General features: G+C 42.2%; 1 protein-coding gene across 3 annotated transcripts; it reads left to right on the forward strand.

Annotated features, from left to right (window-relative positions):
* Positions 1-4606: 4606 nt before the first annotated feature.
* Positions 4607-16687, forward strand: ABCC4 (multidrug resistance-associated protein 4). Of its 3 annotated transcripts, XM_089621811.1 has the most exons (11): positions 4615-4804; positions 10103-12261; positions 12350-12670; positions 12980-13066; positions 13159-13794; positions 14112-14276; positions 14373-14667; positions 14749-15269; positions 15630-15693; positions 15811-16050; positions 16130-16687. In XM_089621811.1, the coding sequence occupies exons 2-11, from the start codon at positions 10174-10176 to the stop codon at positions 16228-16230; spliced, it is 4518 nt and encodes a 1505-aa protein (XP_089477937.1). In that variant the 5' UTR covers positions 4615-4804; positions 10103-10173; the 3' UTR covers positions 16231-16687. The 3 variants fall into 3 exon arrangements, with proteins under 3 accessions (XP_089477939.1, XP_089477937.1, XP_089477938.1); XM_089621812.1 differs by lacking the exon at positions 4615-4804 and having other exon boundaries at positions 10016-12261; XM_089621813.1 differs by lacking the exons at positions 15630-15693; positions 15811-16050; positions 16130-16687 and having other exon boundaries at positions 4607-4804; positions 14749-15287.
* The last annotated feature ends 237 nt before the right edge of the window (positions 16688-16924 follow it).

Consider the following 16924-nt stretch of genomic DNA (forward strand, 5'->3'; position numbering starts at 1 on the left):
AGAGTTCAGATGATTTTTTGTGACTTTTTCGAGTTTAGGGGGCAGTTCGTTACCGACCCTTGAGTTCAGGGGGTATTATCAAGGATAGTCCCATATCGACTGGGTATTACGATCTTGTGCTCTTTATAAGGCTTGTGGGTTACTCCTCTAATTATCAAGTTTGGTTTTAGATGGAACCCCACACCTTTAAGATGGTATCAGAGCGGGGCCCATTCTCGGTTGTGGGCTACCTGATCGGGCCTATAATTCACGCTTCCAGTGCCTGTGCCAATGTGTGCATGTGCCTGTACGCGTGAGGGGGTGTATCAAGGATAGTCCCATATCGACTGGGTATTACGATCTTGGGCTCTTTATAAGGCTTGTGGGTTACTCCTCTAATTACCAAGCTTGGTTTTAGATGAAACCCCACACCTTTAAGAGGTATTCTTGTAATTTATCCAAATAAAAATGATTCAACGCTTGCCCCCCCAAAAATAAACAAATCAAGTATTTGCCGAGCATTGTGCTGGTACAAACAATGTGATTGTTTGTTTAAATTAAAAATGATCAAGTGTACCAAAACGACTAATGGAAGAGAATGGAAATAAAGAGTATTTATTCATAGACTGACTTATTTGTGCAATAATATTAAAACGACTAATGGAAAAGAATGAAAATAAAGAGTATTTATTCATAGATTGACTTGATTTGTGGAAAAATATTTGAGTGAGGTCCCCTTATTGCATCTAAAATTTTATAACATATTCTTATCCTCGTAGCGAGGTGTATAAGATCGAATATTTATTTTTCAACATTGGAACTAAATAGAATGAGAAATTGAATCTAAATGTCTATTGAAAATTACATAAAATTATTTTTAAAAAATTAGATGTTTTGTGAATGAGTGAGCATGCAAAAGTACCACATGAAAAATATGTGGATTTTGTAGAGCTTATTTAGAATTCCCTTGACTAAGAGTTTGAGTCCCCAAGAGCGACCCAATTTAAGGGCTAGGATGCACACAAGCTATCTCAACTACATACATAAAGTGAGTGGATTGATTTAATTTAGGTCTATCCGAAAGACAAAATATTTTCCTTCCAATTTTAATTATTTAATTTAATCTTTGTTTTAGATTAATAGCTACGACTTTGATTTTTTTTTTTTTTTTTTTTTTTTTTTAACTAACCTTGTATGAATTTAAAACATTCATTGTTTTTAATTGATGAAACTATTATTGTTGAATGGTTTTGATAATTTGTAACACTGAATGGCTTTCAATGGGCCATAATGTGTGAAACGGTTTAGTTCAAAATCGACCAGGGTTTTTCACGTATATAAAGTGGTTAGTAGCTATCGTTTCTCTACACTGAAGCAAGTTTTTACAAGCTATCTTCTCCTAGTTCTAGAAATTGTTTCTCTCATTCCGTTGTAGTTCGGTAGCACTATTCAAAAACATTGTTTCAAATCGACAAATGTTGCTTCTAATTCACCTTTATAAGCGACATATGTCGATTTTAACCTTTAGAAAAAACATACCACTTCTAAACCTCGCTCAACTCGCATGAACACAAGGTTGAGAAGCGACATGTGTTGGGGTATCAATCCAAATCCCACATCGAAAGAATAGTCAATGATTGTCATGAATATAAGTGTTCCATCAACTCCATTAGTATGAGACATTTTGAGAAGGTGCAAAAAAAATCGTGTAGGTTTGGGCCCAAAACGGATAATATCATTCTAATGTAGAGTTAAGGTGAGGTGGCAACGAGGTGGAAGAACACTTATATTCATACAAATGGTATTAGAGCCAAAGGTTCAAGAGCACTGGGAGATTGGTCTCCGTTTGCAATGTGGTGAGAGAATCCCTCATTGTGATGATCTCGCGATGAGAGTGTCTTGTGTCGAAGTCCTCCTGACAATGATGAAAGTCAGGCGGGGTGACACATTGGTGATTAGCGGCGGTATAAGATGATTTCGCTATAGGGGAAGCCGTGTGTATGTGGTCCTTGTTTTGAGGGGATGATTGTTGGGGTAACAACCCAAGTCACATTTCGAAAATATAGACAAGGATTGCCTTGGATATAAGTGTTCCACGAACTCCATTAGTATGAAACATTTAGGGAAGGTGCCCAAAAATAAATTGTGCAGGTTTGGGTTCAAAGCGGACAATATCATAGTAATGTAGAATTAAAGTGAGGTGGTAGCCCAATGAGGTGGAAGAACGAGGGCCCCACAACATGTCTCTCAACTTGCCATTTCACGAAAATAGTTGTGGAGGGTCGGGGTTTCGGGTGGTGGGGTCGGAGTTCGAGTGGTGGGAGTCGGAGAAGGGGGTCACGGTGGTCGGTCGGAGGCCAGGGAAGGTGGTGGTTAGTCGGGGTGTGGTGCAGTGGTGGTAGAAGAAATTGAAAAATTTTAAAAGAGGGGGAGAGAGAAAGAGAGACTTACATGGTGGTGGCCAGAGTGGTCGTAGTAGTGGAGCGACAAAGCTCATGGAAGCGCGGCGGAGGTTGCAATGTAGTGGTCCGCTGCAGGTTCCAAGGGGGAGAGAGAGAGAGAGAGAGAGAGAGAGAGAGAGAGAGAGAGAGAGAGAGAGAGAGAGAGAGAGAGAGAGAGAGAATCCAAATAATAGAAATATTTTTTTTAAGAGAACTTAAATGAATTGAAGAGGAAGAAGAAGGGTGTGTATCGGGTATGATGAGGACAAATTAAATGTGAGAAAAACACATCGTTTTTTTTATTGGCCAAAATATAGAAGCAACATGTCACTTAAAAGTGTGGGAAACTTTTAGAACAAATGTCACTTTTGATCTTAAATTATTTAATTTTCAATCGCCGTGTTTTTAATATCTTAGTGGTACCTTTAGAAGTGACATTTCACTTCTAAAAGAGATTTTTTTTTTTGCTTATAATTAGAAGTGATGTGTTGTTTCACTTCTAAATGTGATTTTTGTAGGAGTCTGGTAGTTCCTTACCGTGTTCTTTTCGCCGGAGTAAGAAACTCTCATTTCTCTACGCCGAAGTAAGTTTTCATAATCTACCCTATCCCTCTAGAAATTGTTTCTCTATTTCTCTTGTAATATGGTGGTAGTTTCTGACCGTCGGAGTAAGAAGTTGTGGTGCTTCTTTTCGTACTCATCACCGTTGTATCCTTGAAAGCATTTACCATGATTTTTCAGCATATGTAAAAGAGCAATTATGCTTTCAATAGATTGTCCAACATGCCTCGATGAATCCCTCTCGTCTGCTTTATGTAATCGGTCAAGGTTGATTTTAGGTGTCATATATATTACGTTTCTACTATACATATTATTCAACTATAATTAGTTCAATTTAATTTCTTCATTTAATATTTTGCAAATTGTCTATGATCAATTCTCGCAAATATTATATGTAATATTGCTAACAACTGACTTGTTGGTATGACAAACCACCGCGAAGAGCTCACTAATCGAGCCGGTCCCGTTCTCGTTCTCACCCGATATCATGTGACATCATACTTCAAGTGCGCCTATAAGGCGCCATTCTCAGATGTCACCGCGACCATCATAAATGTCGCTCCCGTACACACTTATAAGCTTGTTTTACGATATCGTATTCGTATTTATAATCGTTGTTGACATGAAGATTTATTTTTATGAGTCAAATTAACATGTGACGCTTAATACTCTTACAGCACAAGTCATAAGGTTAACACATGCCAATATAAAGATATTCTAGAAACTAAGACAAGTTCTAACCAACTTACGCATACAAGATGAATGCCAAAAACTATTTTTTAAAGCACCGAGCATCCTAAATCATAAAATAGTTTGAACATTTAAATCAATTTGAACTCTCCTTGTGAGTTGTGAGAAATACCATTTCAGCCGAACTTAATTGTTTGATAAGTTTTCACTTTTTACTTAACAAAAGATTAATAATAGAACAGATGGAAAAGAAATTGGCGCTCATCCCCTCTACTCCAGAAACACCATCAATGAACCTTCTAGAATTATAGATTTTCCAAATATGTTACACAAATACATTGCAAGTAAAAATATTTATTTATTTATTTTAAAATCATCGGCGATGAGATGCGACAATATTCCAGAAGATAATTTTTAAAAATAAGTATATTTGTTTCTCAACTGTATTTGCTTAGTTTAGTTTATTTTTTAGTCTTTAAATTTCTGTGTAGATTTTTTTTGCGGTTCAATTGTAGTAATTGGGATTGCTACGGCGTTTCACCGTAAATATTTTTTTCAATGATTTTGGGATTTTGATTGATATCAATGATTTTATATGAAATATTATAAAAAATATATATTTTTTTATATTTTCTTAAAACTTTTTGCGATGAAATAACTTCGCAAATAATTGCATTTTATCGCAATTGATGGAACTTGATGCTATCCCGGCACAAAAAGGAGAATTGTCATTTCTCAATATATTGATTTCGGTCCAAGAAAAAATTACAAGGTCCAAAAATGCCAAGAAAACTAGAACTCATCACGACACAACAAGACAGTGAGTGAGTCTTACACTCTTACTCTTATCTCTTCCTTTCATTTCTTATACGAAATATAAGGAATCCATTAATTTGCCAGGTTGGTCAGTTGACCAATAGATGAATTTTTTTAATCTCTCTCTCTCTCTCTCTGATTAGTTTATTTATATCTCATCACCGATTACATACACTGACAAATATAATTCTTTGGCTCTCGCTCTCAAACCCCACTTCTTATATACAAGAGCGAAGAGAAAAGAAAAAGAAAAAAAAAAGACGAGAAGAGAAAAGAAAAGGCAAATTCTCAATCTCCATTTTCTTCCAATATTACAGGTAATCTTTATATGCAGAGGTCGTCTTTTCTTTCGCCACACAACTCAGCACGTGTCTTTCATAAACTCTGTATTGCTTTCAACACTTTCATATATAATACACACATTTATATATAAATATATAAACATATATGCTTGGTTTTCTATGCGTTACTTGCTTTTCCCAGCAACTTGTTTGTGACTACAAATTTCACCCAAATTAAAAAATAAAATAAAAAATATTCACTGATTACCATGTCTCGGGGTTGGTGGCGATACCGGTGAGTATTATTAATAAGAGATTTGAATAACATATTCTGATTTTATTATTGCTTGCCTATAAGTTCTGGTAAGCAATAATGAATCGAGTTTATAACTATGAATCGGCTTTGCGTGTGTGTGTTCTTGTCTTTAGAGATAATATCTATACCAACCTTTTCAAATCTCAGTAGCTGTTTTCTCTGCCAAGAGAAACATATTTTATAATCATAAATCTGAACTACTGTTAACTATTTTTTTTTTTTGTATTGGTGATGTTTGTTTATTACTACAGAAATAAAATAAACTTTAGTTTAAGACGGCAAATATATAATAAAATTCCAGTGTTCAAGATATTTGGGTCTCGTGCGAGGTAGGTTCATGATGTATATATATTTGTAAATTTTTTATAGCAAAATAATTTCCCATTATTTTCCCATCTTGTATAATGACTTATCACTAAACAATGAACAATAGTTACAATAAATATTAGCTAAACAGTAGCCAAGAATTTGTCTTACATATATGTAAACCTGGCTTACCGGGAGTTCCCGCGCCTCCCGTCCCGCCCCCGCCCGGACTCCCGTTAATTCGCCGAACGGGAGTCCCGTCCCGTTATATAACGGGACGGAGGCGGTAAATGTCTAACGGGATCCGCGGATCCCGTTAGGCAGTATAAAAAAAAAAAAAAAATTAAAAAAAAGAATTTAATAAATAAAATGAAAGGATTAAAGTGAAAAGATTTGGAATAAGTGGGTAGAAATGAAAAATATGAATGTTGTTAAATAATTAAAAATGGGTAAAAAAAACAATAAAGAAGAATGTGAAATTAAAAATGGGCCTCCTAAAAAACCTCACCGACCCCTAAAAAGGTGCGACGGCGAGGAAAAAGAGCACCCCTTTCCTCGTTAAATGTTTGAAAATGTATCCCGGACAAGGGCCGGGATATCCCTTTGTTATACACGATACTTTAACCATTTATGTTTACGTTTGCAAAATCAACTTCAAAATCGTCTAGAATATCGAAGCACATGAATGTTTCTTGTGCTCGATTTCGATGTTGAATCCAATCTTTTCCGCACGTCAATGCTTCGACCATCTCCGGTTTCAGGCTGCATCTTCTATCGTCGATGATCCGGCCCGCGCTGCTAAAAGCCGCCTCAGAGGACACAGTTGAAACTGGGATGGTGAGGATGTCTTGTGCCATAGATGACAAGATCGGAAACCTCCTCGCATTCTGCCTCCACCAAACCAAGAGGTCGATGGCTTCGTCGTCCGACCTGACCCAATCGTTCCTATCGTACTCTTGGATCTCCGGATGGGACCGTGCGTCGGTTGCGCTTGACCTCGTCTGACTTGTCCCAGCTTCTTGTTGTTGAGGAGACGGGCTGTACGCGGGCGCGTTGACGAAGACATTCGTGTATTGGTGTCTTCTCGGATATTGCGTCTGTGATTGAGAAGGTTGCGCTCGGTATTGCGGTAGAAGTTTCGCCTCGTAAACCTTGAAAAGATCAAAAAAAGCTTGCACGATCCTCGGAAGATCAAGTGCAACGTAATCTTGGTCCACAAAATGGTTTCTTATGTATTTCAAAAATTTTTTTAAACCTCCAATTTTACATCGGACGTCTAGAATGGCTCCAAAACCGTATAGTAATGGAACCTTTCCAGCCCCCCAATATTTTAAAAACTTTGCTGTCATTGCTTGAATAGAATCTTGAAAAATAGTTTCGTTTTTATTTTTATCAAGATGCACAGCTATTGCGGTCATAGTATGAAGACCGAGAAAAGAAGTGGGAGTGTAAACAGCAGAAAGATAACAAGTTTCTTTATAAAAAATGTCGAGAAAAGAAACAAATGATTCAACCATCCTAATATCCAAATCAGATATAGCGTTTTCGCCATGTACGCTGTTAATGTAAGAAACAATAACATCGACGTAACGCTCGGATAAGAAGTTGGTCAGCATAAGAAAGGTTGAATTCCACCTAATTTTGTTATCTAGGTGAAATGTGCGTTCTTGAAGGCCGTTTAGTCTAAGCCGTCTCTTAAGCTCATCTACTCTAGAGGTTGAACTATTTATCCAACTTATGTAATTCCTAATCTTGTTTATCGAAGGGTCGTAACTAGCGGCTCCGGCTTGAACTATGAGGTTGATGATGTGGGTAGCACAACGTTGATGTATAAGGGTTTCGTCTGCGTTAAGTTTTTGGGTCAACTCCCTAATCATGGCGTTGTTGCTAGTGGCATTATCTAAGGTCACAGATATAACCCTATTGTTCAAACCCCACTCAGCTAAAACACTAACTATGATATCTAAGATGTTCTCACCAGTGTGCGAACCTTCTATCCTCCTAAACGCTATGATTCGTTTGTTCAGGTTCCAATCGTCGTCTATGTTATGGACTACAACGCTCATAAAGTCCATCTTAGATTGACCGGTCCATATATCCGATGTTAAGGCTACGCTATATCTACCAGAGGATATTGAGTCTTTCATTTGTTCCTTTTCTCCTAAAAACCATTTTAGGATATCGGATCTCAAGGCTTTCCTAGACATTAGTTGTACGTTTGGAATAAAAGAACTAATGAATCTAACAAAGCCTTGAGATTCGATATGACTAAAAGATTGATCGGTTGATACAAAATATTCAACTAAATCACGTCTAAATCTTAAAGGATCGATGTTACTTACTTGGGTTGTAGAGGCTCCAGATTGTGTCCCCCCCTGGCAGTGTCTGTGATGACTCCACAATAGCGACGTCCCAACTCTAGTGTTATGAGCGCTAAAGATTTTGCCACAAACGTGACATTTTCCGGCTTTTTCACCGTTGGCAACCACCTCTTCAAAGAACGTCCAGACAACAGACCTCGCTCGACGTCGTGATGCTTGTGCTTGTTGAGGTTGTTGTTGTTGTTGCGGTGGTTGTTGTTGTTGAGGTGGTTGTTGTTGTTGTTGTTCTTCTCGGGCACGTCGTCTTTGTCGGGTCTCCTCTTGTTGCTCACGTTGTCGAGGTCGTGGAACTTGAGTTCGAGGCTGAGGTGGTGGCGGTGGGACGTCTTCTTCTTCATCCTCCTCCTCCTCGTCATCATGTTGTTCATTTGGATCTTGGGTTTCGTCGTCGTCTTCTTCTTCATTTGGATTTTGGGATTGATGATAATGTTCCTCGAACACTTGAAACTCTTGAAAAGCGGCTTCGGATGGCGGTATTTGTGCTTGATATGCTTGCTCGGGATCCATTTGAGGATAATATGGCATTTGTGTGTTTGGAATTTCGGTGAATTCCGTATTGTGGAAAGTAGGAGCAACATAATTTGGATCGAAAGAGTATTGGGTGTTTGGGTCGGGGGCGTTTTGAGACAAATGCAACCAATTTTCTTCAAAACGGTGCATTCGTTCACCTCGGGAAGTTCTTCCCCTTCGACCTCCTCGGTTGTGGGATGATGATGCCATGAGAAAATGAAAGCTTTAGAGAGTAAAATTGAGAGAGTTTGAGAGAATTAGAGAGAGAGATTGAGAGAATTTGAGAGAATTTGAGAGAGTTTGAGAGAGTTTGAGTGAAAGGTGTGAAGAAAATGAATGAAATGGGGGGTATTTATAGATTTTAGAAATAAGTGGGAAAAAAAAAATAAATAAAAAAACCTCATTTTCGCCTCCAACGGCTAAAATCCAACGTTCATATTCGAACGGCTCTTTTTTTTCGGCCGTTGGATCTTTGATCCAACGGCCGAGATTTAAAAAAAAAAAAAAAAATAAAAAAATAAAAGCAACGGTCGCTAACGGGATCCGCGGATCCCGTTAGCTACAGTAACGGGACGGGACTCCCGTCCGTTAGTCTTAACGGGACCTCCCGTCCCGTTACCTTCATTACCGGTAGCGGGGATTCCGTCCCGTCCCGCTACCGGTAAGCCACGTTTACATATATGTATAAAAAAAAACGTATTCGTCTTACTAATTTCTTGGAATGTGTGTACTGTGTTTTATAATTTATATGAGGTCCAGATTTTGCTGCGTAAACACTTTTCTCCCTCTCTCTCTTTCTCAATTATTCACGAGCGGAAAGCTTTCGTAGCTTTTTAATGATTTCGTTTCGTCATAAGTACGACTTTGAATGATTCGATAAATTTCCCATTCTTTAAAACAAGATTTTATAATTTTTGAAGTGTCTTTTTGTTGCGCTTTGCTCCAAAGAGAAGTTTCGATTTTCTCCGCCTCAAATATTTATTTTAATAAAGTAATGCACGTTGCTTCACAATCACAATATTTTTAGGACAATATCAGGATTGGGAATCTTTTCTTGGGCAGCTGCTAACATATTTTTTTAAGGGGTTGTTATTTCACTTTCTCTATAATTTTTCCCTTTTGTTTTCGTACGTGTAAAATAATGAAAAAAACTGTGGTAAAATAATTGTATCTTTTTAATCATATCCTTTTTAGTCAAATATAGAGCCACCATGTGTGTGTCCATTTCAATTTTGTCCACGTTCATGTTTGACCTTTGTGTCTCTTTCTTATAAATAGAAGTAATGTTCTTCCTCTCTTTCCTGCTACTTTACTGAACCGATAACCAAATAAAATCAGACCAATCCCAATATTTCCTTTTAAAAGTTTATATTTTTTAGTTTTTTTTGCTTCATTATCAACAAAGGCGTCCATAGGCGGTGAGCAATAAATTGCATTGCACTCAAAATCCCTTTTCCGCATTATCAATAATAATCGGGCTTTGCTTGTATTAAAGCCGTGAAAGGCTGACTTAGTCCATGTGTCATTATAGGGTAATGGAAAAATCACTTAAAAAAAACTGATTTTTCTTGTTCCGATGCTTTTTTGGCTTGTCTTTGAACGGTCATTTATGAGCTATTTATTGGCTCTCTCCAACCATCTCAGCATTGAATTGCAATGTGTCGTCTTTCGTGATCTGTCAGGCTCCTAGGCAAAATGATTTCACTATCAATTTTGTAATAATGTTTTTTTAATTTTTTCTTTCTTTCTCATCTCAGGGTTTACGCAGTTATCTTCTCTGTGCTCATAATAACTGTGTTTTATTTTGTGATGATTTCTCAGGGAACGTCAAAGGGAATCTATGCATGCGTTGATGATTTAGTGATTATTATCAATCAAAGATCACGTAATCAATGTCTTCATTACAGTGGCTCACATCTCTGTCGTGTTCTTCGTCGGAGAACATACACATCTCCGACCACTCGTCATCATCCGTGTCGTCCTTGATCCAATGGCTGAGATTCATTTTCCTGTCTCCGTGCCCGCAGAGAGCTCTGTCCTCGGCGATAAGCCTCTTGTTCCTGGTCTCACTCTGCGCCTTGGCCATCAAGAAGCTCTTCTCTAACCGCCGAGCAATCCTTGAGCTCAACAAGCCTCTCATCAACGGCGACGAAAGACAAAGACCGGCCGTGATCCGGACCGACTCCTGGTTCAAACTCTCGATCGCTGTCACCGTCGCTCTAGCGCTGTGTTACATCGCGGCCTGCGTCGCGGCGTTTTCCGGGGCTTCGTCGAGGACATGGAGGCTCGAGGACGGTTTTTTCTGGCTAATCCAGGCCGTGACTCACCTCGTGATCGCTGTTCTAATCGCGCACGAGAAGCGGTTCCGAGCCGTGTCCCATCCGACCTCTCTCCGAATCTTTTGGACCGCGAACTGGATCGTCACGGCCTTGTTCGCAGCCTCGTCGATCGCTCGCTTCGTCGCGATTCACGACCATCAAACTCTCTTCCTCGACGACGTCTTCTCGATCGCGTCCTTCGCTCTCTCGACGTTCATCGTCACGGTCTCGATCAGAGGATCGACCGGGGTCGTGATCGACAAGGAGAGAACAGCGACGACGACGACGACGGCGGAGGCGAAATCGGAAGTGACGGCGTTCGCTTCAGCGTCGATCGTCTCGAAAGCGTTCCTGCTGTGGATGAACCCTCTGCTGAGCAAAGGCTACAAATCCGCTCTGACGCTGGACCAAGTCCCTCAGCTCTCGCTGGAGCACCGAGCGGAGCCGATGTCGAGGCTGTTCGAGTCTCGGTGGCCGAAGCCCGGCGAGCGGTCGGAGCACCCGGTCCGAACCACGCTCCTGCGGTGCTTCTGGCGCGAGATCGCGTTCACGGCGCTCCTCGCGCTGGTGCGGCTCTGCGTCATGTACGTGGGGCCGGTCCTCATCCAGCGCTTCGTGGACTTCACCTCGGGGAAGCGGAGCTCGGCGAACGAGGGGTACTACCTGGTGCTGATCCTCCTCGGGGCCAAGTTCGTGGAGGTTCTGACGATGCACCAGTTCAACTTCAACTCGCAGAAGCTCGGGATGATGATACGGTCGACGCTGATAACGTCTCTGTACAAGAAGGGCCTGAGGCTGACTTGCTCGGCAAGGCAGGACCACGGGGTCGGGCAGATCGTCAACTACATGGCCGTCGACGCCCAGCAGCTCTCCGACATGATGCTGCAGCTGCACGCCGTGTGGCTCATGCCGCTCCAGATCGGCATCGCCCTCGTCCTCCTCTACACCTACCTCGGCGCCGCCGTCATCGTCTCCGTCATCGGAATCGTGGCCGTCCTCGTCTTCGTCGTCTTCGGGGCCCGCAGGAACAACCGGTTCCAGTTCAACGTGATGAAGAACCGGGACATGAGGATGAAGGCGACGAACGAGATGCTGAGCTACATGAGGGTCATCAAGTTCCAGGCCTGGGAGGAGCATTTCAACAAGCGGATCCTGAGTTTCCGAGACTCGGAGTTCTCGTGGATGTCCAAGTTCATGTACTCGATCTCCGGCAACATCATCGTGATGTGGAGCACGCCGCTGCTGATCTCGACCATCACGTTCGCCTGCGCGGCGGCTCTCGGGGTCCACCTGGACGCCGGCACCGTGTTCACCACCACCACCACGTTCAAGCTCCTCCAGGAGCCCATCAGGACCTTCCCTCAGTCCATGATCTCCATCTCCCAGGCCATGATCTCCCTCGCCCGCCTCGACCGCTTCATGGTCAGCCGCGAGCTCTCCGACTCCTCCGTCGACCGCGAAAACTGCTCTGCCGGCGCCCCCGCGGTGGAGGTCAGGGACGGGTCCTTCGCGTGGGACGACGAGAGCGCCGTCGCCGTCCTCGCCGACGTCAACTTCGCCATCAAGAGAGGAGAGTTGACGGCCATCGTCGGGACCGTCGGGTCCGGGAAGTCCTCCGTCCTCGCCGCAATCCTCGGCGAGATGCATAAGATCTCCGGAAAGGTATATAGTGAATTCTTTTGCAAAAAAAAAAAGTCTGAACAGGGTGAGATCTTTGTCTTGATCAATTGTGAACTTTTTGCGGATTTAGGTGAGAGTTTGTGGGACAACGGCGTACGTGGCACAGACGTCGTGGATCCAGAACGGGACGATAGAGGAGAACATACTTTTCGGGATGGCGATGAACAGGGCAAGGTACACGGAGGTGGTGAAAGTGTGTTGCCTGACAAAGGACTTCGAGATGATGGAGTACGGAGATCAGACGGAGATCGGAGAGCGCGGGATCAACCTCAGTGGAGGCCAGAAGCAGAGGATCCAGCTCGCCAGAGCTGTCTACCAAGATTGCGATATCTACCTCCTTGATGATGTCTTCAGTGCCGTTGATGCTCACACTGGATCTGAAATCTTCAAGGTAAAAGAAAAAAAAGCAAGAACACACATATGTATACGTGGAATATATAAGACGGGAAAACCACGAGGAATTCATTACGTCGAAGAAAAAAAAATGGCTACAATTTGAGAAAGCACAAAAGAGGAGAAATAAATTCCAAAGGGAACTATGTCCTGTAAAAATCAAATTGTACTGCGGATTTTTTTTCGGAGCAGAGCAAATCGCATTAGGGTTTACCAAGGCATATTGATGTTGAACAAGCTGTTTGAATTCAAACCATAATTCACTCACTTCTTTCTTTTTGTTTGTTTGTTTGTTTGTTTTTGACAGGATTGTGTTAGGGGTGCTCTGAAGAACAAGACAGTCATTCTAGTAACTCACCAAGTAGACTTCCTGCACAATGTGGATCAAATCATGGTATGAAATGTTATCCAAATCTGCCTTGCCCTGCAAGTCACCCTCTTTAATCAGTGTTTCCCTCTCTGTGTGTGGGCTAAAAAATACATCAGGTGATGAGAGAGGGGAAAATAGTCCAATCGGGTAGGTACAACGAGCTGGTGCACTCGGGCCTGGATTTCGGAGCGCTAGTGGCGGCCCATGAAAGCTCAATGGAGCTCGTCGAAGCCGGAGCCAGCAAGAACGGCGACGGAGGCGAGACCACTCCGGCGAAGCCCCAGAAAACTCTGCGGTCCACGTCAATGGAATCGAACGGCGAGGCCAAGCGGTCCTCGGAAAAGGCCGAGAATCCCGGGACGTCGAAGCTGATAAAGGAAGAGGAGAGAGAGACGGGGAAGGTGAGCGGACAAATCTACAAGGTGTACTGCACGGAGGCGTTCGGGTGGTGGGGAGTCGCGATGGTGCTCGTGCTCTCGTTTGCGTGGCAGAGCTCACAGATGGCGGGAGATTATTGGCTCGCCTACGAAACCTCTGCCAAGAACGCCCCGTTTTTCAGCAACACCAAGTTCGTCTCTGTCTACGCTGGGATCGCCATTTTGTCGTTCGTCTTGATCGGGATCAGAGCCTTCTCAGTCACAGCCTTAGGCCTCAAGACCGCGCAGATCTTCTTCTCGCAGATCCTCCACAGCATCCTCCACGCCCCCATGTCATTCTTCGACACCACGCCTTCCGGAAGAATTCTCAGTCGGGTAAGTAACGAAAATAACGGCTTTTTAGCACACCAACAACTATTCTGCGAGTAGCATTTTGGCCTTCGAACTATAGTTTTTATTGCATTTAGTCAAATTTTTTTCATGAATGAAATTTAATACCTAAACTAAACAACCTGCTTAAGATAAATTTTGACACTAGAAAATACAAAAATAAAGTTAAAACAGTTTTGAGTTTTTGGCGAGATTTTGTTTAAATGATACTTTTTGAAATTGTAAAGTCAATTAAGCTGAAGTTTTTAGCGAGAATAAAAAAACGGTTCCTTGGTCTCATTTCGGACATGATCGCTGGCCAGGCATCGACGGACCAAACGAACATCGACCTGTTTCTTCCGTTCTTCATAAGCATCACGGTGGCGATGTACTTCACGCTGCTCAGCATCTTCATCATCACGTGCCAGTACGCGTGGCCCACTGTCTTCCTTCTCATTCCGCTCGCCTGGCTCAACCTTTGGTACCGGGTACGTAATAAATAACTACAATAATAATAATAATAATAATAAGAGAGAACTGCCTTTTTCATGACACACTTCGCCGCTTTTTGGTGTGATATTCAGGGGTATTACTTGGCATCGTCTCGGGAGCTGACTCGGCTGGACTCGATCACAAAAGCGCCGGTGATCCACCACTTTTCGGAGAGCATCTCGGGTGTGATGACCATCCGGTCCTTCAGGAAACAGAGCAGCTTTTCGTTGGAAAATTTGAGAAGAGTCGACGAAAATCTGAAGATGGACTTCCACAACAACGGCTCCAACGAGTGGCTCGGATTCCGCTCCGAGCTCCTCGGAAGCTGCATTCTCTGCGCCTCCGCTCTTTTCATGATCTTACTCCCGGCCAACATCATCAAGCCAGGTCAGCATTTTTTTTAATCTTTCTGGCCCTTTTGGTGAACTCGTTCGAATCCTTCATGTTTTATATAAATTTCTTTTGCAGAGAATGTTGGTTTATCGCTTTCGTACGGGTTGTCGCTGAACGGTGTCATGTTCTGGGCTCTGTACATGAGTTGCTTCGTGGAGAACAGAATGGTCTCCGTGGAGAGAGTCAAACAGTTCACAAACATCCCGTCCGAAGCCGAGTGGAAAATCAAGGACCGAGTTCCTCCTCCTAGCTGGCCTTCCAAAGGACACGTCGAGCTCAAAGACTTGCAGGTTCGGTACCGATCGAACACTCCGTTGGTTCTGAAAGGAATCAGCCTGACGATCAACGGGGGAGAGAAGATCGGGGTGGTGGGAAGAACCGGGAGCGGGAAATCGACGCTGATCCAGGTGTTCTTCAGGCTGGTCGAGCCTTGCAGAGGAAGCATTGTCATTGACGGCATCGATATCAGCGTTCTAGGGCTTCACGATCTCAGGTCCCGTTTCGGAATAATCCCTCAAGAGCCCGTCCTCTTCGAGGGCACAGTCCGGTCCAATATCGACCCCATCGGGGACTATTCTGACGATGAAATCTGGAAGGTACATATATTATACTGAACAATGTTTCACCATCTACTATAAACTCTATATTGAAACCAGAAAAAAATCTGATAGAAAACGAATAAGAATCTTTATATTTTTCTTGTGTTGTTTGAACTGAGAAAATATACGTCTAGAATCATGCTTTCATTTTCTGTGGAAAATGAATATCCAAGCACATTCCCACGCCCGGCGGATTTTGGTTTTCTCACGGATTTTGATATTTTGTTGGACATCCTATCACACTAGATTATTTTTTATTTTTCGTCTTCCTTTCAAATTTTAACTTTATATCGTAAAATCCGGGTTCCAAACATAGCTTACATGACCAATTTCATCAATGTGTTCTCGTCTACACAGAGCTTGGAACGATGCCAACTCAAGGATGTTGTAGCTTCGAAACCAGAAAAACTCGACTCGCCAGGTACACAAACAAACACAGAATCTCTTATTTTTTGCTCCCAGAAAGAAAAAAACAATAAAAAGACAAAAAAATAGTCATGTGTGCTTATCTCACTAAAACTCTGATCGAAACGCCCAGTCGTGGACAACGGAGACAACTGGAGCGTAGGACAAAGGCAGCTTCTGTGCCTGGGACGGGTCATGCTGAAGCGGAGCGGGCTTCTATTCATGGACGAAGCCACGGCCTCCGTTGACTCTCAGACCGACGCGGTGATCCAGAGAATCATCAGAGAGGATTTCGCTTCTTGCACAATCATCAGCATCGCTCACAGAATCCCCACCGTCATGGATTGCGATCGAGTCCTAGTCGTCGATGCAGGTAAAAAAAACAACAAAAAATAAAACGTTTAAGTCAATGCTTTGGTCACTTACATTTCGGTTGACTTTGGGCTTTGCAGGACGAGCGAAAGAGTTTGACAAGCCGTCGCGGTTGATAGAGAGGCCGTCGCTGTTCGGGGCTTTAGTTCAGGAGTACGCAAATCGCTCAGCCGGGCTATGAAGAAACCAAACACAGAGTAGTTAGTCGCTGAGGACACTAATCTTTGGCAAGTGAAAGTTTGCTCACAGCACTGCGTCCCGATGATTCTTATTGTTCACTTGTGGCGGTGCTGTCACACAAGATGAGAGAAAAAAAAATATCAATGAATAAAAAAAGGGAGCGTTTTTCGTTTAAGTTGAGAGGATTTGAAAAAACTTGCCAGTGATAATGTCAGGCTAACTAAGCCACACAGTTTCGAATAAGAAAATTTAAAGTTAATTGATTAGAGAAGTTGTAGCTACAAGAGTTGTTACCCTGGATTTAGGAATCTAATTATATTTTTCACAGTAGAAGAAACATCTTCATTTTCAGCTATTAGAACCGAAATTTCGTGTTAAACAACAAGGATCTGTAAGAATTTTCCGTCAATAGTGATTTATGTTCCTGCAAATTCAAGAGAGGATTTATTTATGGAACATTTTGAAGTTGTAAATCTGAAATTTCAACGTTGCTCAAGTTCAAATTATTCATCATCACACACAAGGACCAGCACTGGAATTTTGAACCATTTCTGAATTTTCTAAGCTTAACATCACTAGGCAACATTGTGGTACAAATCAATATCATTAAGCAAAATGTTCCAAGATTTGTTCTTTTCTTAGAACATTTTACTCAAGTATAGCGCTCCGTCTATCAAAACTCGGTCCCCACCGAT

The sequence above is a fragment of the Urtica dioica genome, chromosome 8 (genome assembly GCF_054948205.1).
Source record: "Urtica dioica subsp. dioica isolate 48M chromosome 8, U.dioica_male_clone48M_v1_H2, whole genome shotgun sequence".
NCBI lineage: Eukaryota > Viridiplantae > Streptophyta > Magnoliopsida > Rosales > Urticaceae > Urtica > Urtica dioica.

Bases quoted from the DNA above. Each gene is read 5' to 3' on its own strand.
- ABCC4 (XM_089621811.1), top strand. From the start codon at position 10,174: ATGTCTTCATTACAGTGGCTCACATCTCTGTCGTGTTCTTCGTCGGAG. The intron at 12,671-12,979 runs GTAAAAGAAAAA...TGTTTTTGACAG, and splicing joins CTGGATCTGAAATCTTCAAG to GATTGTGTTAGGGGTGCTCT. The intron at 16,051-16,129 runs GTAAAAAAAACA...TGGGCTTTGCAG, and splicing joins AGTCCTAGTCGTCGATGCAG to GACGAGCGAAAGAGTTTGAC.